The 26,705-nt window shown below is 52.3% G+C and overlaps 1 protein-coding gene across 1 annotated transcript; it reads left to right on the forward strand.

The window, feature by feature from the left end:
* Window positions 1-720: 720 nt before the first annotated feature.
* On the forward strand, window positions 721-26,705 carry HHIPL1 (HHIP like 1). Its single transcript, XM_003787089.3, has 9 exons — window positions 721-948; window positions 6,172-6,818; window positions 10,554-10,697; window positions 12,990-13,318; window positions 13,809-13,935; window positions 16,221-16,366; window positions 19,460-19,541; window positions 23,050-23,132; window positions 25,794-26,705. The coding sequence occupies exons 1-9, from the start codon at window positions 904-906 to the stop codon at window positions 26,327-26,329; spliced, it is 2,139 nt and encodes a 712-aa protein (XP_003787137.2). The 5' UTR covers window positions 721-903; the 3' UTR covers window positions 26,330-26,705.

The raw sequence follows: 26,705 nt of genomic DNA on the forward strand, positions 1-26,705 counted from the left end.
CCTATGTAGAAGTGAGAAGGGAAATCTGCTTGCCCAGGAAGAGAGACCAGGAAGAAGTCAGGAGTGGTGGCCACGGGTGGACTGTGGGGGCTCCCTCCCCACCCCCAGGCCTAGGTTTCACTTCTTGAGTCCCTGGCTAACACCATCTGCTCTTTACCCCCACCCTCGTTTTTAAGTAGGTACATGGGAGTTCTGGCCCTGGCTACACCGTGTCCCCTCCCCAGCCCAGTGGGTGGTGGAACTGGAACACAGGAGTCCTGGCTTCCTGTGCCTCCCTGGCTAAACAGCGCCCGGGGACACTGGAAACACTTTGGGCGCTCAGGGCTTCTAAGAGGCCAAGTCTGAAAAGGCTTTGGTCCAGGAGGAAGCAGCGGAGCCTGTGGGGAGCTCTGCGGTGTTCACGCGACGCCCCTCTTCCTTCAGTCCCGCCGGATGTCCCAGCCAGGGAAGACCTTCTAGAAGGGGAGGGCCCCAAACTTCGGGCCCGGCGGGGAGAGACCGCCCCTTCCCCGAGAGCGCCCTGGGAGGGGGCCGACACAGTGGCAGACGGGTGCTCGGGGCACGCCGGCGGCTCCTCGGAGCCACGCCGGCCGGGGGCGTCCACCCTCCGCCGCCTCCTCCGCGGGCCCGGCGGGGGCGAGGTGGGGCGGCGGCGGCGGCGGCATGGCAGGGCCCCGGGCCGGGCCTGGAGTCGCGGCGCTGCTGGCCCTGCGAGCGCTGTTGGCGCTGCGGGCGCTCCGGGCCGCCGCGCACCCGCAGTGTCTGGACTTCAGGCCGCCCTTCCGGCCGCCGCAGCCACTGCGTTTCTGCGCGCAGTACTCGGCCTTCGGCTGCTGCGATCCCGAGCAGGACGCGACGCTGGCCCGCCGCTTTGGCACCCTGGCAGCCCGCGTGGACGCTGCTATGTGGGCCAAATGCGCCGGCTATGCGCTAGACCTGCTATGCCAGGTGAGCCGGCGGGCGGCTGGGGCGCGGGCGGGCGTGGCCGGGCAGGTGGCCGGCCATCTCCGGCGGGTACTGGGGCGGAGATCGACTCCATTGGGGCGGGGATCAGGAGTGGGCAGCGGACTCTGGAACTTTAGGCTCCAACTGGGAGGCAGGGCATCCCGGGACGGTTGTTAGCTTTGTCATTAATTTGCTTTGCAACTTGGGCCATCCAGGGGCCTGTTTCCCTTCTTGAGGCAGTAAAGACAGACAGATGTCATTACTTCCTCAGGGACTGGGAGCTGCTTTACCCTGTGATCCCCGGAATCGAGCTCCCAGTACCCTACCTTGTCCCGGTACCAGGGTGGAAAGGCTTTTGTCCCTCTTGGTGCTGCTCTGCGCTGCCCCCTAGAGGTAGGGTCAGTGAGGCGTGGGTTTGCAGAAGAGTATAGGGGGACACTTCTCCACAGGAGAAGCCCTGATGCCCTAGGCACTTCCAGTCCCCACTTTTGTTGGTGTTGAGCCCTCTCCCTGGGGTGGTGCTGTCACCTGGCAGAGGCTCTCTCCAGCCCATTTGAACACATCCCTTTGGCGGAACTTCCCTGTCCCCCATGCCTCTACCTGCCCCAAGCAACTCCATGTGGGAGGGTGGAGCCCCATTTCTGCTCCCACTCTGCTGTGCTGGGATGTTTTCCTCCTGTGGGGTCGGATGCCTGAGTGCCTGACTAGCACTGGTGGGCAGATGCTGCCTGGCTGAATGCAGAAAGGAAGGCAAGATCCAGAAGTCCCAGGGCTGCCCTGGCCCAGAATATGGGCAGAGTGATTGGGAGTGGAGGGGCCCTAAAGGCCAGGACAGTGTCCCAGCCTCAGCCACAGGGGGCAGGTGGTGCGGGGAGGGGCTGGAGGGTGACTTGGAGTCAGACATGCTGGGGTTTGACCCTGGCTGTGTCACTTCCCCGGCTGCATGACCTGAGCAGGCTACTGCTGCACTTCGGTTACAGTATCTTTAAAATGGGGACAAACTTTAAGCCATTAATCTGCATGGCAGATTAAATGACGCATATTAAGGGCTCAGCAAATGCTTGCAGTTAGACTCATCTAGTGCTTCCTTGGCTCCTGTTGGCTACTCGGCCCTGGGAAGGCCGAGGGCAACGGGCCCATTCAAGGAAGACTCAGAGACAGATAGGGACTTTCCCAGAGGTCACACAGCACAGTGGTGGCTGAGAAGGGGACTTGGACAACACTCAGTGCTGATATGAGTGGGATATCCAGCTGGGAAGACAGAGGAACTAGGAGGATGAAGAGAGGGGCCCTGGGCAGCTCCAGAACACTCCAAAAGGTGTGCTGTGTTCCTTTTGGTGGACTCTGGTGAGCTCCCACACTGCATCTCAAGGGAGCTGGACTGGTCTGACTGAGTGTCCGCCTCCGTCACCAGCCTGGGTGCTCCTCAGGACCAAGCCCTTTGTTCTCCCTGCCCTCAGTCACATAGGAGAGTTCATGCATCTATGCCACGTTCGTTTCTTGAGCACTTACTATGTGCCAGGCTTGGCAGGGCAACGAAGTGGGCAAGTCTTAGGAGGAGGAAGGGAAAGGTCCATCCTGATGCTGTCCCCTGGCCTTTCTTCTTTTGGACACCTTCCCAGGACAGCCTGGCCTTGAGCAACCAGCAGTGGAGTGGCCATAGGCCCCTCAGCCCTGGCGTCTGTGGGAGTGACCTCATGTCTGGAGTAAGTTTGAAGAGGGTGGCCAAGGCTGGGCTACCATTCCCCAACAGGGCCTCACGGAGTGCACTGGTTGGAGGACTATGCTGTCTGCCAGCCAAGGCCAAGTCTGGGTCTGAGGCCTCCCGATTTCTACTGGGGAGGTGGCCAAGGTGCCTTATTTATAGGTTTCAGTCAATGATGGCATTCAGGCCTTCACATCTGTTTGGGGGTGGGCAGGACACTCTTTCCTGGGGCTTTGCCCTTGTCATCTGGTACATGCCTGTGTCTTCTGGAAGAAAGAGGTGCCCCAGTGTGGGTTGTGTAAGCCATAACTAATTGCTCCGGTGACTGGGTGATCTCTTTAACAACCTGAAGCCGTCAGAGCATGGTTTCTGAGGACAGCCTGTGCAAAAGGTGCCCTGTGGGCTCATTATTCAGTAGGTACTTCTCTAGAGCCTGTTAGGAGTTAGCACTGTGCTGGGGATGGGCCCAGGGGCAGTTGGCAAGTCATAGTCTTAGCCTCCCCTTGTTCAATATAGGAGACAGACAAACACCAGAGTGTGCAAGAGGTTCCCCAAGGGTTACCAAACACCATGGGGGCATAGGGAAAAAGGATATATCATAAGTCAGGGAAGGGTCCTGGAGGAAAAAACATCGAGTTGCATCTTGATAGTTCATACCATTTGAACACTTAACAGACAAATACATGCATCGTCTCGATTCATTCCTCGCAGCAACTCTGAAATTGGGATTCCTTTCCTTTTCAGTAGATGAGGATATCGGCACAGAGAGGCAAAGGAGCCTGCCCAAGGTCACACGGGGAGGGGGTGTATGCTCTGGCTCTGAAGCCCTTCTCCTAACCACTTTGCTATACTGCCTCTCTTTGAAGCCCCATTGTGTGCTGGACCCTGGACTCCCTGCCCTAGAGGGTCCTGCAGTCTGAGTGGACAGACATGGAAAGAGATAAGTCCTAGCCAAGAAGACCAGCTGAACCACCTCTGGTGATGACAAGAGAACAGCAGAGGTAGAGAGCTCACCCTGCAAAGTGACAGAAGTACACTCTAGGGAATGTTTTTTTTTTTTTTAATTTATTTTTGCAGTTTTTGGCCAGGGCTGGGTTTGAACCCACTAGCTCTGGCATATGGGGCTGACGCCCTACCCCTTTGAGCCACAGGCACCACCCCACACTCTAGGGAATGTGTGTCTGAGATTCACAGAGTGCCATGGGAATATCCACAAGGGCCAGGAGGGGCAGTCAGGACCCTGGAAAGATGGAGGATAAGAGAGGACCTTGGAGACTGACCTTCAGTCATGAACAGTTTGTTAGATGAGGAGGAGGGTGAGAAGAGAATATCTAGTGGAAAAAAACATCATATTCAAAGGCTTGGTCTGTCTAAAGAATGGGTGGTGGATGTAAGCAATGGGCTTAGGATCATGAGTCATGCACTCCAGTGACTGCAGTTGGGGCAGTATAGTGGGCTGGCTGTCTGCCCTGGCACTGAGTGACCCAGGCAGTTCCTCCCCCTGTGTCACTGAACACCATGAGGCCTGGTTGCTGCTTAACCTCCTTGGCGGCTGCTGTTCACTCTACCCTCTGGTCATTTCCTACTTTGGCACTAACCTGGTCCAGGCAGTATGTTTGTATCGTGTATAAGTAAGGGCACATAGGCCACGTGTAAGTGTCTGCAATGATCTGATGCTGGGTGTTGACATCTCCAGTCTGGCTCCTCTGTGGTTCTGGGCTGGGCTTTGGTGAGTAGGACTCTCAGAGTGACTTCCAAAAGTCTGCCTGCTCCCCATCATGTCTCTGGACCTGAGAATGATGCCTGGCACACAGTCTGCCCAGTACACACTCGCTGGATGAAGTGTTGCTGACTAATCTGGAAAGAGCACAAGTCTGGGCATCATGAGGGCTGGATTTGAGCCCTGGTTTCACTACTTCTTGGCATGTGACCTTCTTGAAGCCTCAGTTCCTTCTCATCTAAAAAACAGGAGTCACAATGACCCTACCTTGGAAAGATGAAATGAGTTATGTGTGTACACAGCCCCTCCCTGGCCCACATGAAGCTGAAAGGGAACTGCAGTAAAGACAGCAGTATGCTGAGGTCTGCATCCTGGCCCTTTGGCCCACTCATTGGGGTCTGAGACAGAGACCCCAGGCACATATCACCAAGTGGCCCTTGGCTGTGAGATTCAGCCTCACAGCAGCCAAGGGACAAGGAGGATAGGCTGTGGTGGGACCAAAGCCACAGTCTTGTAACAGGAGTAAATGGTTCTGGCCTAGAGGGTAGCCTGCCATACCTGCCATGTACCCTTTTCATCCCCATCCCTTCCAAAACTTTTTAGAATGTAGCCTGGTCCTCCTAGGAAGGGGAGGGACTGTGGCTGTTAGCACCTCCCTTACTGAGGGAGAACATCCCCCAGGCCTCTGGGGGCCCAGAGCTGAGTCAGACCAGGCCTTAGCCTGATGAGCTCATGGGCAGGGCAGGCACGTGAATGAGACAGAGATATAAATAAGTCCCACACAACAGGCCAGGGGCTCTAACAGAGGGAGGTCCTTATACAGCCTGGGAGCCAGGGCTCTGCTTTGGCCAGGGGTGGGGTACAGGAAGATATAAGCTCTGCTTTGGGGTTTAGGATAGGTGGTTAGGAGTCAGCCAGTGGACTTGGGCAGACAGCTCAAATCACAGCCTGTGGACTCTGTGGCACGTGACCTAGGGCTAGTGCCTTTCTTCTCAGAGTGTCTGTTTCCACATCTGTAGAATGGGAATAAGAACATTCCTCCCTCCTGTGGTTGCCTATAGGAAGAAAGAAATGCAGATTCATATAGAGCACTCAGCATGGTGCCTGGGTCCAAACCCAGGAGCTGTTATTATTTGTTGTTACTGTTTCTGTAGTAGCAATGACTATTATTTAAGGATGAAGAGAATTCTGCCTGCCGCAGAAGAGCTAAAGGAAGGGCATGCCTTGAACAGTGTACACTGAGGCTCAGAGGTGTGAGGTGGCAGACAGCATCAGGAAATGGAGGGTGGGCAGGAGGCAGAGATGGTGGTAGAGCCATGGGCACAGCCAGATCAGAGAGTGCCTGTTTTTTGGTGTTTAAACAGTGTGGTAGGCCAAAAGATAATGTGTGTGTGGGGGATGGATGGAATGGTTAGGGAAGATCTAAGGAGGTGTGCTTTGAGTAGTGACCCAAATAAGTGACTGAGTAAATCATGCAGATGTAGGGACAGAGACATGATAATAACAGACCCTTCCCAGCATATGGTAGGTGCTCAAGAGTAGCTGCTGATACTACCATTGTTATTTCTCTCAGTTGTTGTGTTGTTATCTGTTCTGGCAGCAACAGTAAGGTAAGAGAAAGAGAACGGAGGCTGAGGACATGTGAAGCTAGGGTTGAGACTGAGTGGGGTAATAGACAGATGCATTGTCCCCATTCTACAGAGCAGCAGATTGAGTTTCTGAGAGGTGAGGTGACTTGTCCAAAGCCACCCAACTGGGAAGCATCTCCACGGAGCATCTCTGACTTTTCCTGTCTCTGCAGGAATGCTCTCCATATGCGGCCCACCTCTATGACGCTGAGGACCCGTCCACACCCCTGAGGACGGTGCCTGGGCTCTGCCAGGACTACTGCCTGGACATGTGGCAGACTTGTCGGGGCCTGTTCCGCCACCTCTCACCTGACCATATGCTCTGGGCACTGGAAGGCAACCGTGCCAAGTTCTGCCACTACCTTTCCCTGGACGACAAGGACTACTGCTTCCCGCACCTGCTGGTCAATGAGAACCTCAACTTGAATCTGGGCCGTGTGACCGCTGATGCCAAGGGCTGCCTGCAGCTGTGCCTGGAGGAAGTGGCCAATGGGCTGCGCAACCCCGTGGCCATGGTCCACGCCAGGGATGGCACCCACCGCTTCTTTGTAGCTGAGCAGGTGGGGCTAGTGTGGGCCTATCTGCCTGACCGCTCACGGCTTGAGAAGCCCTTCCTGAACATCAGCCGAGCCGTACTCACCTCACCGTGGGAGGGTGATGAGCGAGGCTTCCTGGGCATTGCCTTCCACCCCCGCTTCCGGCACAACCGCAAGCTCTACATCTACTACTCTGTGGCAGTCAGCTTCGATGAGTGGATCCGCATCAGCGAGTTCAGGGTCTCCGAGGACGACGAGAACACCGTGGACCATGGCTCTGAGAGGTGGTTTCCCCGGGGGGCCCAGGCCTGGGTGGGGGCAGGTGCCCATGTGCACTGGTGTGACTGTATTAGTTTGTATCCCATTGTTAAATATTGCAAATATTTGGCTGGGTGAGGTGGCCCACACCTGTAATCCTAGCACTCAGCCTAGGTGGGTGGATAACTTGAGCTCAGGAGTTTGAGACAAGCTTGACTAAGAGCAAGACCCCATTTCTACTAATAATAGAAAAATTAGCCAGGCATTGCGGCAGGCACCTATAGTCCCAGCTAATTGAGAGGCTGAGACAAGAAGGATTGCTCGAACCCAAGAGTTTGAGGTGATGCCACCATGGCACGCTACCCAGAGCAACAGAGTCTTTGTCTCGAAAGAAAAAATTACTATTTAACATGCATGGCGGGGGCACTGAATTACCTGCTGTGGAGCTGGGGAAGGACAGTTTTACAAAACAGATCTCACATAGGATCACATTCAAACCCCTTAATCTGGCCTGCAAGGGCCCAGCATTTCTCCACCAACTCTTTTGTCACAGGCATTTTATTTTATTTTATTTTATTTTATTTTATTTTATTTTATTTTGAGACAGAGCCTCAAGCTATCCCCCTGGGTAGAGTGCTGTGGCATCACAACTCACAGCAACCTCCAACTCCTGGGCTCAAGCGAGTCTCCTACCTCAGCCTCCCAAGTAGCTGAGACCATAGGCACCCACCACAACGCCTGGCTATTTTTTTGGTTGCAGCCATCATTGTTGTGTTGTTTGGTGGGGCCCAGGCTGGATTTGAACCTGACACCTTAGGGGTATGTGGCTGGCGCCTTAGCCACTTGAGCCACAGGTGCCGAGCCATCACAGGCATTTTAGATGCTTCATTTCATTGGGTTCTCATAAAACTTGAGAAGATTATTGTTATTTTCCCATTTATAGATGAGGAAGTGGAGACTGAGAGAGGGGAAGTGATGGGTTATGTCACATAGCTAGGAAACATCAAACAGGAACCCTGGTCTGTCTGTCTCAAAGTGCATTTCTCTGGCCCAGAGGTGCCTCGCTGGAGCCCCACCTTGTACTATTTCCCCACCTGAATCCTCTGCCTCAGACAATTTGCTCTCCTTCCTGCCCCCAGGCTTCTGCTCCTCTCAATGCCTACAGAGCCAGCTCTCTGCATATTATTTATGTCCCAGCTATTTTCAAAATGGGTTTAACCTGGCTAGCACAAGGGGCACATGTATCATTCCAGGTCCAATAGGAAATAAATCCTGTTTTGAGTAATTCAATAGAATTTGATACTAGGATTAGTTACTCAGGTGTTAGAAATGATAGACGAGTAACCTGGGGCCAGGAGGCAACTCTGAGCTTAACAGAAGGAAGCTGCCTACACCCCTGGAGATGGAAGGACAAACTGAGAAGGTGAGAACACTGGATTCCAGGACTGGGACCACCCAGTGGAAGCTGGCACCATACTGGGGCTGGGCAGGAGGAATTAGAGCTGACCCCCTAAAGTAGAGAGGATGCAGGATGAGGGCCTGGACTGGGTCTGAGGGCACATTGGCAAATGACAGCACACCGTGTATTTGATAAAATCTTGACATTGAACGTGTAAAAAGGAGGAGGAATCAAACATGCTGTTTCTAAGGGAGTGGTTCTCAACCTTCCTAATGCTGCAATGTATTTTTATTGTTAAAAAGGGGTGGCGACCCACAGGTTGAAAACTGCTGCTGCTCTAGGGGTTAATGTGGATCTTATGATGCAGCATTAATTTTGACTATGAGCTTCCTGGCAGCCAGAGCAAAAGGAGAAGGCATAATTCTCATGCTCTTATATGAGCCTGTACAACCAGTTCTCCAAGAGAGATTGAGTTTATCCCATGGACATCACAGAGGGAAGAGGAAGGGACAGAATGGATGTGTCTTCCGCTGTGGCTTTTAAAATTGATCCTGATGAAGACTAAATGTGGAATACAAAATGTACAGATGAAACTTTTTCAGTGTAGGTATTTAGCAGAGGTCGCTGGGGACCTCATAAGCACAAGCCTAGAACATGACTTACTCAGGGAGAGAAGTAGACATGGCTACGTCAGGGCAGCCAGGGATCAGGTCCTTCTTGCCTGAATCAGCTGTCAGTCTCTCTTCCCCAGATCTGGGGTCCCAGCGGGAGATGGCTGACTGACAATCTGAGCTTTTCTCTCCACAAAGGACCCAGAATTTGGGGCTCTGTGTCACTTACCAACTTATGTGCATTGTGGCCTCACGATGCAAAGGCTTCCAGTCTTGGGCCTTGAATGAACAGAGTCCTAGTTCAAGTTACTTGAACTTTCTATGCCTCAGTTTTTTCTAGTTGTATCAGTAAGGGTTTAATAAATCAGTGACCAATCCTAGAAAACTTAAGTATTTCAGCCAGAGAGAATTTGATGCAGAGACTTGATTACAAAGGTATTGAAGAGCTGGAGAAGGAAAAGAGGAAAGTTAAGTTAGCTCAAGATTTGTTACTGCAAGGAGCTGCTACTGTTGCCAGACCAAGGAGACCACCTGCCCGTCACCCAAGTCAATCAATGGAGAAGCGGATGAGAAATCAAGAATTTCACTTTTATTTATAGAAAAGCCAGTGATTCTGAGAGCAGCAGAGGAAGCTCTGCCTTCCTCCTTCCCTTTGTTACTTTTTATTCTTACAGTAAACCTGAGCATCAGCAATGTTATTATTCATTGTAGTATATGTTAAATATATTCCTCCTCATAGGTCACGAAGTTACACATTATCTTCCTATCTCAAGTGATTCTATCTTTAAAGCATTTTAATTCTAGACTAAATTTGTACTTAGTCAGCACTTCACTGGGTGCACAGAATGTCCTGGGTCCTTGACCGGTACCACGGAGTCCAGTTTCTCAACTTATCTATGACAGTAGCCTTGGAAGAGAATAAACAATCTCCAGATGTCAGCACGTAGGCTCACCTGGCCTTGTTAGGGCTTGAGTAGCAGCACCCCGCATGAAATGCCTGTTCAGGTTAACAGTGGCTGGGTAGGGGAAACAAAAGGGGAAGTTTTTTTGTGCTGTTGTGTTTGCAGCTCTCGGTTCAGAGATATCTGGGTGGAAACTGAGTGGAGTCCACATTCACCAGCCACTGCCCCTATCTCTGCAACCACTGCTTCTGGATGCAGAGCCAGAAACCAGAGAAATATGGCTTCTCTCTTTCTCTCGCCAACCCTAACTGGAAGCTGCGTGACTGGGAAGTATGGCTGACTGGGGAGTTAGGCTTCCCACGGTGGCATGAGGGAGCTTCCTGAGGGGTGAGTGTGGAGCTGAGCATAACCCACACCACCCAGCCCACTGTCCCTGGAAGTTGTGGGAGATGACAAATGAAGGAATATATAGAATATACTCAGCATAAGTAGCTGGTATGTGGGAAGAAGCCAGTTGTGTCAGTGACTAGGTTGACAATTTCACATAATCATAACAGGGCAGGTACTGGCCAAAGAGAGCAATAGAAAAAAAAATAGACTTGAGTTCTAGTCTCAGCTCTTCTACCTATGGGCTGTGTGATCTTGAGCAAGTTGTTCAACCTCTCTGAGCCTCCAGGGAGACCCTGCCCAGCTTATCTACCAGATCCTTGTGAAAATCACTGTAAGAATATAAAAAGTCTTTTCCTCTATGAAATAACATCTAAGAGAGGGAGTTTTATTGCTAGGATCTTGTTTTGTGTTTCGGCTCATGCATAGAAGGCTGAGAAGGGGGGTGTTATCTTCCTTTAGGATAATTTTGGAGATTGAAGAACCAGCCTCGAACCACAATGGGGGCCAGCTGCTCTTTGGGGATGATGGCTACCTCTACATCTTTACTGGAGATGGCGGGATGGCCGGAGATCCCTTCGGAAAGTTTGGAAATGCCCAAAACAAGTATGTTCTGCATTTGGTTGGCTGGTGGGTTGGTTTACATACTCCTGGGCTTGTCTGCTTTTCTAGAGGGGAGTAGTTCCTCAGCCAGGCAGTGTAGAGCAGTAGAAAGAGCTTTGGGTTCCAGCTCAGCTTGCAGCCTGCTGGGTACCCCAGTCAAGTCACTCATTCATTCTTATCAGAGGGAAAAAAATCATCTCCATGGAGAAACTTGTCATGAGAAGTAAAGGTAATCATGGTGTCCAAGGTGCTTGTCACAGCTGTCTGATAAGTGGACATTAGTGATCCTAGCCTCTGGGAAGCTAGGATTTTTTCTAAGGGTCATCCCACCCCCACTGGAGCCCCACTAGAAAAAGGGGAGGGGAGCTCCCCAGACCAAATGGGGAGTGTGTGCTGGTTGGAGCAGTGTAGTGCTAGCATGTGAGTCACTCATGAAGACACAGATGTTGAAGGTCAGTCCTGCTCTCTTTTACCCACTTCCTAGCTTGAGCAAATGAGTTTAAAAGAGCTTGTTGCATTCCTTACACACACACACCACACACACATGTAGAGTTTTGTGAGTATAAACAAGAATATTCAGGGGTCTCAAGTCAGCCTCCTCCATTCCCTTAGCCAAAATGACAAAACCATCCTCAGCCCAGAAAGTAAAAATAGCGAGTATAATGTTGATTACAGTAATTAAAGTGCTCACAATTTGTGACTTGTGCTTTTATATGTGACGGTGTAAGAATCATCCCAGCTTTCTCATGTTTGGGATATGTTTAGAAATGAAGCTGAGAAAATAGAAATTAAGGATATGTGGATAATTGGGCAAAGCTTAAAAACATCGTTTTCCTGTTATGAGTTTTTCTCACTGATGTGCTGAAGCCTGGTGTGTAGTGCGTGGGCTCAGGATGTGGCCTGAGCACGGAGTTGAGTAGGCTGGAGTGTAGAGAGGAATTCACGGCCAGTAAAAGGGGATTAACCATGAGGCATCTATGGAGTGGGAGCATTTTATCATCATTAAGGAGGACACGTGTTAGCTATACCTACTCATAACTGAAACTCTTGAGTATTAATGCTACGTGACAGTGATATGTTAACTGCTCAAACTATCAGCCCTGCCCTGAATATAGTCTGGAGGGAGTGTGCCCGAATGCTAACAGTGAGAGGAAAAATTATACATTAAGAAAGTGCGTCAAAAATCATGGATGAGGCCAGGCATGGTGGCTCACCAGTAACCCCAGCACTTTGGGATGGGAGGCGGGACAGGAGGATTGCTTAAGGCCAGGAGTTTGAGACCAGCCTGGGCAATATAGCAAGATCCTATCTCTGTGACAAATAAAAATAAAACAATGAGCTGGGCGTAGCAGCACATGCATGTTGTCTCAGTTATTCAGGAGGCTGAGGCAAGAGGATCACTTGAGCCCAGGAGTTTGAGGCTGCAGTAAGTTATCATCATGCTATCACTTCACTCCATCCTGGGCCACAGAGTGAGACTCCATCTCTACAAAAATAAAAATTAAAAATCATGGATGAAAAGGCAGCGTTCCCTTCTGTAGTGTTGTCTTCAAGCACGTTGCAGATTTTTCTCATCTCATCATGTCTTACTTTTGCTGCATGGTTAGAGATACAGCCCTGTGCTCTCTCCCCTTCTTGCAGCCCTCACATGTACTCTGTTCAGTGCATTTGACTTTGCAGTTACCCAGTCACTGACTCAGCAAACAGTGTTTACCTGCTATGTGCTGGTCACTGTGCTGGGTATTAGAAGAAAGCCGTAAGCACTAGTCATTTTTCTAGTGGAATTTTTACCCTATGGCACAATCCTGCAGGACTAAGTGGGGCCACTCTAATATGACAGTTAAGGACACTGAGGTTCCAGAGAGTGTAGTAGTAAAGACCTTGGGTTTCTGGAGCCAGGCTACTTGGGCTGGATTCCAGCCCTGCCATTTCCTAGAGGTATGGCGACTGGGCATGGTATTTGCCTTTTCTGAGCTCAGCTGCTCCATCTGTAAAGTAGGGATCATAATAGTACTCACCTACCTAAAATGTTGATGTGGGGATGAATCGAGCAAAAAATGATTTTGTGTCCAATGCTTGCCACGGCCTGACACACAGTAAAATGCCTGATAAATGTTGAATGAATGAATGAGGTTACCAGGCTGGCAAGTAGCTGAGGAGGATTGGAACCCGGGGCCCCATAGCCAAGGCTTGCTCTGGCACAGCTGTCAGCCCGGTGCACCTAGGTCTGCACGCGCTGCGATAAGCCTGGCACAGGGCGACCCCAATCCGGTTTGCTCTCCTGCCTGCCCACAGGTCAGCGCTGCTGGGCAAGGTGCTGCGCATCGACGTGGACCGCAACGAGCGCGGCCCGCTGTACCACATCCCGCCCGACAACCCGTTTGTGGGCGACCCCGCCGCGCGGCCGGAGGTCTACGCTCTGGGCGTGCGCAATATGTGGCGCTGCTCCTTCGACCGCGGTGACCCGGTGTCCGGAGCGGGCCGCGGGCGCCTCTTCTGTGGCGACGTGGGCCAGAACAAGTTCGAGGAGGTGGACCTGGTGGAGCGCGGCCGCAATTATGGCTGGCGCGCCCGCGAGGGCTTCGAGTGCTACGACCGCAAGCTGTGCGCCAACGCCTCCCTCGGTGACCGCCCACGCCCCGGGGACCCTGATCCCAGATCCGCCCCCCACCACTGCCCCAGGGGCTGCGTGCCATCGCCTCTCTCGGGGATCGCCTGCGCCCCCATCCCTTCCCGGGTACCCCAACATCTTGGAGCCATCCCCCATCCCGCAGGCCGTGCACCAGCGCCTCCTCCCCCCAACCTCCCTGCACCTCGGACGCCTCCAGGCATCGCTCCTGAATTCCTCTTTGTTCCTTTCTCCCACTGGCACCCCTACAAATACGCTTTCCACTTCGCCATATTCGCCATAACACCTGTGTGCACTTTCTTCCCTCTGTGACGGTCCCCTTGGGCCCTCTGAGTAACGTCAGGTCCCCTTGTCCCACAGGACCCAAGGCTGCCCTGAATGCTTTGTTGCGGAGGAGGGGACCTATTGCCCACGCCCAAGAATTAATTCAACTATCGGGTAACCCCGGCTCTGTAGGTTCATTTGGTTTTCCGCTCCCTTTGCAGACGATGTGCTGCCTATCTTCGCGTACCCACACAAGATGGGCAAGTCGGTCACGGGAGGCTATGTGTACCGGGGCTGTGAATACCCCAACCTGAATGGCCTCTACATTTTTGGTGATTTCATGAGCGGGTGAGTGACCCACTGCCCTGGCTGCCCCTGGGTCCCTGGGACTGTGGTAAAAATGAGTGTGTGTGTGTGTCTCTCTGTGTGTGTGTGGGGGGGGGACATGCACGGCTACTCTAACAGGATTCCCAGGAGTGGGGCAAATACCCTAAGCTGCCTCATTGTCTCCTGATACCGCTGGGTCAGGTACCACCTGACAGAGACATTACTAGCGTTAAAAACTGGACTTGCTTAAGTGCAGGTCCTGCAGGCTTCTCCTCCCTCCTGAGAGTCATGGTCTCTGGGCCTGACAATAGTTCTGATGGGCAGGACAGCAGTACGTGAACAATTTCCTGAATACTCAGAGACACCCTGCTCCTAGGGAAGCCAGACCTGACACTGCACCAACTGATGGTGACCCCAGCCCCAGCCAGGGCTGCAGGGAGCATTGGTCCAAGCTCCCTCAGCACATGTTGGGAAAAGGAAGCCCAGACAGGGCAGTGGCTTGAGCTCTTCCTGCTGAGGAAAGGGGAGATGGGGGCGGTGGGGCTAACCATTGTGGCCAGTGGTACCTTGCTGCTGGCCTTATGCTCTGGGGTAGTGCCACCTCCTCCCAGTGAGACCCTTTGTAGGGGTCCTCAAACTACGACCCACAGGCCACATGCAGCCCACTGAGGACATTTATCCAGCCAGCCTGGTGTTTTTGCCACCGCTGCCTGTCCTGCTTAGCAGCTAACTCAACCCAGGGCCTGCAGTCCGGCCCTCCAATGGTCTGAGGGACAGTGAACTGGCCCCCTGTTTAAAAAGTTTGAGGACCCCTGCAGAGGGTGTGTGTGTGTCACATCACAAACAGGTTTTGTGGCAGGGAGAAAACATACCTCCTGAGCCTGCTGTGAGTCAGGCCCTGACCCCAGGGGAGCTTATGGAGCCTCAAGACCCTTTGTTGACCCACTGTATAGAAGAGAAAGCTGAGGACCAGAGAAGCCCAGGGAAGACATGAGCCTGGTACAAGGCTGAGATGGGGAGGGGATGAATCCTGGCCCACCTACTGGCTGAGTGACCTTGAGTCAGTTACTTCACCTTTCCTCGTTGTCAGTTTTCTTATCTGCAAAATGGATTTGATCATACTCTACCTCCTAGGGTTGTTTTGAGGACTGAATTGGTTAATACATATGCAGTACTCAGAATCTAGTACATACTCAATACGTGGTGGCTCTTTATTATTCCCACACACCCTTCCCCAGAGGACAGCCAAGAGAGGAAATAAGGACACATGAGGGGGTAGGTGGATGTGGGGAGGGAGGGAGAAATGGTCACCTCTCAGAGGCTCATTGACCTTGTATTCAGTCTGCAGCCTGGAGCGGAGCGAGAACACTGACCTGGGCTCCCAAATGTTGGTTCCTTCTCCCAGATCTGCCCTTTCCTCTTCAGCTTTCATGTCTGGAAAATGGGTCTAGATAAAGCCTGTTTTTACTCCTGATTCTCCTTTTCCCATCTGTCCTCCCAGGGTGCCTAAGTCTTCAGACTCTAGAAATTCAATTAATTTTGCCAATATTTCCCAAGCCCCCTCTGCCAGGGTGAGGATGACAGGGGTGAAGAGCACTTCACACCTGACTCAGGGAGACAGACCCATCCTCTGTCCACTGTAGTATAACCTGAGGGCCACTGTGCTGGGAAGCCCAGCTGGCAGACAGTCAAGGAGGGCTTCACAGAGGAAGGGATGTCTAAGCAGGACCTGGAAGTATCAGTGGGTGACAGCCAAGCGGAAAAGGGGTAAGGGGCAAAATTAACATATTTCAAAGATGTCTTAACTCCAGCTTGTGATCTGAAATGGAGGTAACACCAAAGTAGGTGCAAACTCCCAGGCACCAGCCTTGGTTGGCTAGGTCTGAAACAGAAGTCAGCTCTTGAAAGTGCTGGGACCTCTGCTGGCCGGTGAGGGGATTGCACTGAGGCAGCAGTAACCAGGCCGGTCTTTCTTGTTCATTTTCTGCATCTCTCTGGGAGGTGTTCAGTAGAGGTTTCACACAAAGCTAGCTTCATGAATGTGCAACTTGTGCAATCACACAGGGCCCATGATTATAAAGGCCCACACTTGATCTAATGCTCTATGGTTACCATCTTAAAATTCTCAATAATTTTTGATCAGGTGACCCTGTGCACTCATTTTGCATCTGACCCTGCAAACTCATTTTGCCCTGAACCCTTCAAATTATGTATGGTCTGGGTTGCATGGAGAAGTAGGTGAGTGGATGGATTGTTGGGTGTGTTCCCCTGGTGGGGGAAAACTCACAGCTTATCTTCCTTTGCAGGCGTCTGATGTCCCTCCGAGAGAAACCAGGGACAGGCCAGTGGCAGTACAGTGAAATATGCATGGGCCGTGGCCAGACCTGTGCATTTCCAGGCCTCATCAACAACTACTACCCACACATCATCTCCTTTGCAGAAGATGAGGCGGGTGAGCACTCCTAAGACCTGTCCATCTGGGCTCCCAGTGTATGCGTGTGTATCCTTCTGGCCTCTAATGTTCTGGGTGGAGTTTCAGGCCTGAATTTACCTTCGTGCTGGGGAGGAAGGTGTTTAGTGGGCTTAAGACCTTGTTTGTGGATCTGTGGGCAAGTCTTCACCTCTCTCTGCTTCTATTTCCTCATCTGGGATTTGGGAATAGTGACCCCCTCATCCCTTCACCCTAGGCTTGCTGTGAAGGTTAGAGCAATAACATGCATAAGACTCTACAGCAGTTAGCCAGATCTGGAAGGATCTGGAATGGTGGAAAGGCAGACAAGTGGGGGAAGAGAGCCTCCTCAGAGGCTTCCAGTGGCCCTGGGTTCCAGATGGCAAATGTATTTGTGGCATTAAATGAAGCCGCACAATTATTTCAAAGTGAGTGGACACAGTCATCTTACTGGTTAGTGGGTCCTGCATTCAGGCACTTGTGTTTTCAATGCAAGGGGCAGAGGGGGAAGGGAGAGGAAGAGGGGCCAAGGAGCTTGGATCCTGCTCCAGCCTCCTGCCTTTGTCCTAAGTCCCAGGATTGTTATCAGACAAAAGCTGAGGGGCTCCCTGTGGGCCCTGATGGATGCTTATTGGGGTTGCTAGGCAACACTCACTCGGGCCTTTGGAGGGGTATTCCCTGCAGGGCCCAGTGCCTACAGCCCCCCAGGACCAAATCTGGGAAACTTTTGTTGAACCACAGAATCTGGATTTCCAAAGGGGCAGCCCCAGCCCCCACTGCCATCCCCTAGCTTACTGGGCCCTTGAAAGCCCTTTCTTTTGGTCAGTAGGAGGTTAATGGTGTTTTGGAAGAAGGGAATGGAATAGATGCAGGGCTTGGAAGGAAAGTGCAGCTCCTCAGCCTTCTGAGTAACTGGAGTATGGAAAACCAGGAGGAGGCACCTATGAAACAGGCAGTGTAGGTACAGCCTTGGTGGGGCACCTGCTGGAAAGCAAGGGCCACTGGGGTCATTGCAAACAAGCCTTTTCCTGCTCCAGCTGCTGACTCTCTGGTAAATTGCAAAGCAATAATCTCTGCTGGCCTAGGTGTGCTCCTGGGGCTGTCCGCACCACAGAGACCAAGAGGACAGTGTAGGCCTGGGCAGCTTAGGCAGCAGTTGTCTAAGGGGGCTTAAGCAGTTGTGGGGGCTCCCTGTGTGTGCATGGGGTTAGAGGCCACAGCTCTCAGCAATCAGGGGCCTTGGGGGTCCAACCCTATTATTCTACTGATGGGGAAACAAGGCTGACTATACACGTCCAGTTATGCAGTGGGGCACTATGCCCAGCCTGGCCCCTGCCTCCCAGAGCAAGGCGTTAAGGTTGGTCAGCCAGGTGAAGAGGATGGAGAAGGGTGTTCCAGCCCAAGAGAGAGGTGCATGTAGGGAGTTTCTCCAAGGAGGCACAAGGGCTGCATGGCTAGAGGGGAGCCTGGCCTTTTCCCAGGGCTTTTTCCAGAAAGATGCCCAGAGAATGAAGTGAATGGCCCAAGGAAGCACAGAAAATCTGGGCCTATGCCTATGGACTCTCTGGTAGGAGAGAATCCTCCTCCTACCAGTCCATCTTGCCAGGTTACTCTAACTCCTGCAGGTTGCATCATCACCTTATGGGTCTATACCCCTTCCCTCACCTCCCTAGTGGAGCTAATGCTTGGGGGGGCACTCAGGAGTCACTGACCACTCAGTGTCTGCTTTCCTTATCCTTCAGCCCTGTCACAGCTGCATCTACCCCAGTTACATAAGTTGCCCCTCAAGTTTCTTCCTTTTGTGGAATTTCCTGAGTTCCCTGGCATTTCTCAGATGCCACCACTAAGCAGCCCTCCCTGATGCACCTGTAGCACCTGCAGCCCTCAGGGACATGCCTTTCTCCATGCTCTTACCAAGCGGTCTGTCTCAGCCTCTCCTTGGGGAGGCACCCACCCTGTCCCCAGCCCTAGGGGAGCTCTCTGCTATCCTTTTACAAGAACAGAAGTATTTGCATGGCTGAGTCCTCACATCAAGCCACTTGTGACTCGTCTGTGCTCCCAGCCACCAAGCATCCTATATTAGTGTGGGGTTGAACAGCAGACTTCCGTGAGTTCTAGGTCTGGCTTAACCATTCACTATTGTGTGACTTTGGACAAGTCACTTGACCTCACTGAGCCTCTGTTTTCTCATCTGAAAGATGAACATAAGGAGATCTATTTTCTGGATGGTGCCTTTGGCAGCAGGGGTCTGGGACATGATTGGGATGTGAAAAGCAGAGAGAGCTAAGATTCCCAGAGAGCATTCTGAAACTTTTCCTAAGAACACGACAGTGCTAGGTGCTCAGAACGCTGGTTGCATTTTCACTGCAGCTCTGAGAGATGGAGGAAACTGAAGCTCAGAGTGGAGCCATCTCAAAGCCGCTAGAGATCACATGAGCCAGGTGGAGGGGCTGAGATTCACACTCCTGACCATGCACTTTCTGCCCTGCCTGGGAGGTGCCGGAAGATGACAAAAACATTAGTAGCTAATACTGAGCACTTACTCTGTGCTCTTTAATCCTGTAACAGCTCCATGGACGTACCCATTTTAAACACGAGGAAGCTAAAGATCAGACAGCTGAGTGTGCCCTCAGGTCACCCAGGAAGCAGTCAGTGGGGGAGTGGGGCTGTGCATCCTCATTTTTGCTCAGAGGTGTGTGATGCGGGGCCAGAAACCTAGGCAGGAACTGGGGTGGGCTGGGTACCAGGAAGGATGCAAAATTGTACATCACGTCAGAGCCTGGGTGGGTAGACAGAACCTGGAATACTCTCTCAGCCAGCCCTGCCTCAGCCCTCAGTTGCCCTGAGGATCCTAAGTCAACCCTATTCCCAGCAACTCAAAGGTGAGGAGTCAGGCCATTCTAGGTATCAAGCCCCAGGACTAGAAATGAAGCTGGGGGAGGCAGCCTCATGCCCCAGGGCCTCTGGAATGTGGCATCCTGGGTGTATGGCTCTGCCTGGACTCACACAGGCTCTGACCTCCAGTCTTGCCTCCTTCCTGATTTCCCAGCCCACCCCTGTAGGGTTCTCACTGATTGCCTTGTTCATTATCCAAAGGGGAGCTTTACTTCATGTCGACAGGCGTGCCAAGTGCCACAGCTGCACGCGGGGTCGTCTACAAAGTGATCGATCCCTCCAGGTGAGTCCTGTCTGTCCAGACGTTGACTGAGCTCCCGTTGTCTGCCAGGACACCTCTGTTACCTTGTTTTCCCTCTCCCTGAGGTTGCTTTTTTTTTTTTTGAGACAGTCTCAAAATAGACTTTGTCTCTACTAGAAATAATCAGAGTAGAGTGCTGTGTCGTCATAGCTCACAGCAACCTCAAACTTCTGGGCTCAACCTATTCTCTAGTTTCAGCCTCCCAAGTAGCTGGGACTACAGGTACCCACCACAATGCCTAGCTAGTTTTAGAGACAAGGTCTCTAAACTCTTAACTCTTGTTAAGGCTGGTCTCAAACTTGTCAGCTCAAGCAATCCGTCCATCTCTACCTCCCAAAGTACTGGGATTACAGGCGCAAGCCACTGGGCTGGCTCAGCAGGTATTATTAATAGCCCCGTTTTTCAGACAAGAAAACTAAGGCCCAGAGAGAAGTGAGTAGCTACTGATGAGGGTAGAAGCAGGATTCAGAGCTGGCTCACCATTAGCACTATTCAGATGGTACAGAGCAGAAGCCACCAACTATAGCTGATGAGTGATGAGCAGAGGCTTGACTAAGCTTGCTTACTGGCCCCTTCCCCTGCATCTGTCTTCTCCTTGTACCTCCAGTCCCTCACTGGCCTCCCAGCTGCCTCCCAGACTCCCTGAAGCCTATGTGTCCCTCTGCCCTGATCCTGCCCTGGGGAGACCACCATTGACTACTGGCTAGAACACAGTACTCTACTCTGCTTTCATCTCTGCTTGTAGGTGTAAGGCCACTAACTCTGTGTTAGGTGGTATTCTGACTCCTTCCATGCATAACTCATTCATTGACTTCTCAGCTGCCCGTTTCACAGGGACAGAAATGAACATAAGGATAGGAAGTCATGGGCCCAGGCCCCAGCAAAAGTCAAAGGTAGCTGGTTCCAGAGTCCTGCCTTAGTCCCTTAGCTACTGCTAAGTGCCTTCCCTAATCCACTTTCTGTCCAGGCCCCTGTCTACCCCTCTCTCAGCTCTCACAAACCAGGCTTGTAGTCTCTAAGCTGTACAACTATCTCCCAGCTGCTCTGATGGTCTCCAGGGCTAAGGCTGTATCCCTGCAAAGTCAGCCCTCACCACCAGGAATGGCACAGAGCAGAGACTTGGAAATGTGTGATGAATGAACAAATGATCATCTTTCTTAAGCATCTTCCCAGCCTTTAGTTATTTGCTTCTCTGAGGGTTTTCTCACCAGCCTGTACTTCTGTTCAGCACCCTGGAATGAAGACAGCTAGTGCTCACCTCCAACACAAAGCTTGAGGTTGCACTCTAAGAATCTGCTCACCGTTGGCAGACCCTGGGAGATCCCCTAATATGTTTAGTTACTCCAAACTTTAAGACACAATAGGTTTAGAAAAATCCTGAAATACTTGTTGTACTTAAAAAATTTCTTTTGGCCAGGCACAGTGGCTCACACCTGTAATCCTAGCACTCAGGGAGGCCAAGACCAGGATTATCCCATGAGCCCAGGTGTTCAAGACCAGTCTAAGCAAGAGAGAGAAGCTGTCTCTACTAAAAATTAGTGGGTATTGTGGTGTGTGCCTTATAGTCCCAGCTACTTGGGAGGATGAGACAGGAGGATCCCTTGAGCCCAGGAGTTTGAGGTTGCAGTGAGCTATGATGATGCCACAGCACTCCAGCCTAAACAACAGAGTTAAGACTCCATCTTAAAATGTATATATATATATATGTTGGGGCAGTGTCTGTGGCTCAGAGGAGCAGGGCGCCGGCCCCATATGCCGGAGGTGGTGGGTTCAAACCCGGCCCTGGCCAAAAACTGCAAAAAATACCCCAAAACATGTATATATGTTTTAAACTTTTAGAATAGTTTTAAATTTACAGATAAATTGCAAAGATAGTACCGAGTTTCCCATATACCCCCACCCTGTGTCCTCTATTATTAACATCTTACATTATCCCAATACACTTGTCAAGACTAATTAGCTAATATTAGCATATTACTATAAATTAAATACCACACTTTTTAAAAGGACTTTTCTAGATGTTCTATTCCAGGATCCCATATTATCTTTTTTTTTTTTTTTGAGTCAGTGTCTCAAGCTGTTGCCCTGGTAGAAATCCGTGGCATCACAGCTCACAGCAACCTCAAACTCCTGGGCTTAAGTGATTCTCTTGCCTCAGCCTCCCAAGTAGCTGGGACTACAGGTGCCCGCCACAATGCCCGGTTATTTTTGGTTGTAATTGTCATTGTTTGGCAGGCCTGGGCTGGATTCAAACCTGCCAGCTCCGGTGTATGTGGCTGGTGCCCTAGCCGCTGAGCTACAGGTGCCGAGCCCCATATTTCATTTAATCATCATATCTCCTTAGTGTCCTCCAGTGTAGGATAGCTTCTCAGATTTTCCATGTTTACCACACTTTGTGTTTTAAAGCACAGATATATTATTTGACATGTGGGGGTGTCTCTCCTACCCTTTTGCATAACAAGGATTTTTTACATAATTTCCTGAAGGAACAAACCTCTTGCCAGGTCTTTCTGGAGAATGTAGACATTCCCTGGAAGTCAGAGTAAACAAACCTCCACTCTTCCTCCAGCTTTGACAATTGTGTGGGCCTGGTTATGTTTCTGCAGCCTCTAGGGACAAAGGTTGTGTCCCTCCTTAGTTTCCTTCTTTTGCCAAGCATGTCAGGAGGCTTCTGTGTGTCACATGGCTGCTTCACCTTTTAGGCTTCCCACCTCATGCTAACAGAGTCCTACTGGAACCCTACCGAAGTGGACCCATATGGGTCAGTCTCAGAATAGGGTTGGCCCTATTCAAAGATCACAAATCCACAGCCAAAACCTAATTAAAATGGAATGCCCTTTAGTGATGTCAAAGGAGACCCAATTCACAGCCCTGGCACTGTTCTCAGACTCCTCAAACTCATGCCAACGGCCCCCATCCCTCCTCTCAGCCCCGGCCCCTGCCTCATCCTTTAAGTTGATTTGACCTTTCCCTGGCCCTTGAGACAGAGAAATTTCTCAGATTCTCATAACCAGAAATCCAGCAAGCAGAGGGGCAGAGAGAGACCCTCCTCAAAATCACTGGAGATGGTGAGTGAGGAAGGGGGCAGGAATAGGCAGTAGTTAGAGGAGTCAGACTGGCAGGCTGGGCAAGTAGAGAGCCTGGCATTTGATCATACCCCAAGGACAGAGGCCATGCTCTGAATTAGAAATGGCTCAAGAATGAGTAAGCCGCCAGCCCTGGTGCCACTCAGGCAGAGGCTAAGTAGGCTCTGGCAGGCTGTTATAGGGGGTTTGTGTCCTAGGGTTGAGCCCTTAGAATCCTGGGGGAAAGAGAAATGCTGTGGGCCATATGTTATGAGGTCTCTGAATAGCCTCCTGTTGCTATTGTTCCTGTCTACACCTGCCTGACCACTCTCCTCCCTCACTGCAGGGGAAGGGCAGATGTCAGGGAGATACACTAGGGTGGGCTCTCAAGGTGGGACTCATGACCTCCTGTGTGTCCTTGGCAGACGGGCACCACCCGGCAAGTGTCAGATCCATCCTGCTCAGGTGAAGGTGAAGAGCCGCCTCGTCCACTTTGTGCCTAAAGAAAGTAAGTGCCTACCAGTGGAGATGCTGGGGATGGGGAGAGGGCTCCTGCAGCTCACCCTTGCTGCTCCTCCAGCCAGATGCCTGGCCCTGTGCCCAGCACTGTGCCTGGCACACGTCAGATACTATGTTAAAGTGGATGGAAGTTTAACTAAAGTGGGTCCTGCTTCACTGGCCACAACTCCTTAAACCAGGTCCCAAGCCATGGGTGGGTGTCCCTAAGGGGCTGCAGGCTGAGAAGGAACACAGCAAAGAAAGAAATACCTGGTGCCAGGCAAGGTATGCTCAGAGTTCTTGGGAGGGACCGAGAGAGACAGAGGTTTATCTGTGTTTAAGCAAGGGAGTTTGGAAAGAGTTACTTGAGTGAGAGGGTGGCATTTGGGCTGGGCCTTCTATGAGATGTTTTCACTTTGTCAAGCTTGGTAAAGAGAGAGGAGTGAGGGGCCAGCAAGCCTACAAAAGACTGTCTAAGGGGTCTGGAAGACTGTCCAGGGGGAGGAAGCTGTTGCACTGGGTCCAAGTTAGCTAAGAATAAGGACCCAGTGTTGCTATCTTCTGATTCTTAAGAAAAGTAGGAAACCATCCATTCATTCAGTAACCACATGTGTGCCTTGCTGAGCAACACAGCTGTGGTCTTTACCTTCTCATTACATACATTCTCCAAATTTGAAGTTTTGGCAATCAGTTCAAAATTTAAAAAACCACTTTGTAGGCTAGAGGAAATATTTCAGCAGACCAGCAAGTCTGGCATGTTGCCAGTTGGACTGGGCATGGGGGAGCAGATAGGCTAGGGGAGCTGGGTCCCTGATAGAGTGGGGGTGCACAGCCCTGAGGTGGGCATGCCCAGGACAGTAGGAGGCTGGGGGAAGGGAGGAACTTGGTGTTTTTGGAAATTAGTTCTGGTTGCAATTGTTTTGGGGCTTGGTGTGTTTTTCACTCTCTCATTTTGCAGTTTCTGGTGCTTTTGTTAGTTACCAGCTCTGTGCTGGATGCTGGAGCCACAGAGAGAAGTTAGACCAGGCCCTGCCCTGGGTAGGACAGACAGAGAAGTCATTTAGTGTCCCAGGCCCTGTGACAGAGTGTGCAACGGGTCCTGTGGGACCCACCTAGAGTTGTGGAGTTGGAGCCTGGAGAGATGAGGAGAGGTGGCACACACTCACCAGCAATGGGGGGCAAGGGGGGGGGCGCAACAGGAGTGCAGCAGGGGAAGAGAAGCAGGGAAGCCAGAGAAGCTGGATACCCTTCCTGTGGGTGGAATGGGTGCATGTCTCAGCGCTCACAGCCCTGGCTTACACTTGGTCTTGTTCCGAGAGACCCTTTCTCAGCCCCCATCTCAGTAGTTTTCAGAATGAGATTGGCTAAGTTAAGGGACATGGGGAGATTAAAGTGGTTTGGGCCTATGGCTCCAGGATCTCCCCTCCCCAGTAACTGAGTAGTCTGCAGTTCAACCTTCCCCTGAGGGCTGTCACACAGGTTGGTCCCAGAGCCTGGATTGCCCTGTATTAGGTAGGGCTGGGCACAGCACAGGGTCTGATGCACAGTGAGGGTACACTTAGGCAAGTGTGCCCTCACATCCTGAAGGGACAGAGGGACTCACCCCTCAGATCCCTGTACCCGCTGTGCCCAGGCCTACCTAATACAGGGCAATCCAGGCTTTGGGACCAACTTCTGTGACAGCCCTCAGGGGAAGGTTGAATTCCAGACTACTCAGTTACTGGGGAGGGGAAGATCCTGGATCCTACCCCTACTCTCCCTCCCTCCCCCTCAGCCACACACCCAGGGCACTCCCATCTCACCTGCTGTGATGGATGGCAGGGCCAGCAGCCAGGGAGCCAGCAGGAAAGAGACTAACCCTAACCAAGGGGTCCCTGTGTGGGTCTGGTTCCCATTCTGCTGATCACTGGCCGCTTTACACCTCAGCATTTTTTATTCATCTTTGGGCCCCAGCTTCTTCACCTTTAAAACCAAGGAGTAGAAAGGGGATATGCGGCTCGGCGCCTATAGCTCAACTGGCTAGGGCGCCAGCCACGTACACCTAAGGTGGCGGGTTCGAATCCCCAGCCTGGACCCGCCAAACAACAATGACGGCTGCAACCAAAAAATGGCCGGGCGTTGTGGCGGGCGCCTGTGGTCCCAGCTACTTGGGAGGCGGAGGCAGGAGACTCGCTTGAGCCCAGGAGTTGGAGGTTGCTGTGAGCTGTAATGCCATGGCACTCTACCCAGGGGGACAGCTTGAGGCTCTGTCTCAAAAAAAAAAAAAAAAAAAAAGAAAGGGGATATGCGCCTGGAAGCCCTCCCAGACATTCCTGCTCTTCCTTTATGCTCCTGAGCATATGTGTCAGGGTTTGTCTCCCCCTCCAACCTGGGGATTCCCAGGAGGGCTGGGCTCCTGGGTAGCAAGAAGCAGCAGACTGGCTCAAAGCAGATGCCAGGAGTATTTGCCCAGTGACTACAGAGGCTCCTGGCACCCAGCTGCAGACTGGCATCTTCTGGGTTCAGGGTCACCCTGGATACACTGCTGGGATCCCCAGTGGCACCCCATCTTCAGGGTTTGAGCGGACGGCACGTCAAGCACATCTTTCCCTGGAGTCTGTGCTCCCTGCATTGTCTGGAGAGCAGCATGGGGTGATGGTTCCCTCTGACAGCAGGCTCTTCCTCTGTGCAGAGTTCATCCGGAGGATGGAGAGCACCCCGCGGCCCACTATGCGCACGGCCACCAAGGCGCCCCGCCGCAGCCGCCCCACTGAGGCCCCGCGCACGCAGACCTCGCGCCCAGCACGGCCCACTAGGCGGCCAGGAGGCCGGAGGGGCAGCGGGAGGCGGCGGGGACGGCCCAGCACGGCTGGTCCAGCACCCTCCAATGGCGTGGTGCGCCTTGTGCGGCCTGCAGGCCTGAGCCCTGGCCGTGGGCGTGTGGAGGTGTTCGTGGGCGGACGCTGGGGCACCGTGTGCGACGACGCGTGGGATGTCAAGGCTGCCGCCGTAGTGTGTCGCCAGCTGGGCTTTGCACATGCCGTGCGGGCCAGCAAGCGCGCAGAGTTTGGTGAGGGCCGCTCACTGCCCATCTTGCTGGACGATGTGCGCTGTGCAGGCAGTGAGCACAGCCTGCTGGAGTGTACACACGCCGGCGTGGGCACGCACAACTGCGGTCACCAGGAAGACGCGGGCGTTGTGTGTAGCCACGAGGACCCCGATTTGTAGGCCAGCGTGTTCCAGGGAAGCCTGGCAGGGTCCTTCTTCCCCATGTTGCACCTACGGCATGCTGGCCAACCTTGGGGAAAGGGGGGACTGGATGACCTCTGAGGCTGTGTGCTGGAGGAACCTCCTGGCCGTCTCCAACCTCATCACCATCCTGAGCCCTGTGGCCTCCTGCTTCCAGGACAGGAGCCACTCACCCTAGCTGGGCAGGACTTCCACCTTGGCTGGGGATACAGAGAACACCTCTATCATCTTCATTCTCATACTGCTCAGTGGAACCCAGGGGACACTTGATTCCTTCAGCCACACCTCAGGCCAGCCAGGCTGTGGGTCCAGTGAGACAGCTAATGCTTTGTTACTCAGAGCTATGCCAACAACA

This window comes from Otolemur garnettii, unplaced genomic scaffold (genome assembly GCF_000181295.1).
Source record: "Otolemur garnettii isolate 467f Iridium unplaced genomic scaffold, OtoGar3 scaffold00020, whole genome shotgun sequence".
NCBI classification, from domain to species: Eukaryota; Metazoa; Chordata; class Mammalia; order Primates; family Galagidae; genus Otolemur; species Otolemur garnettii.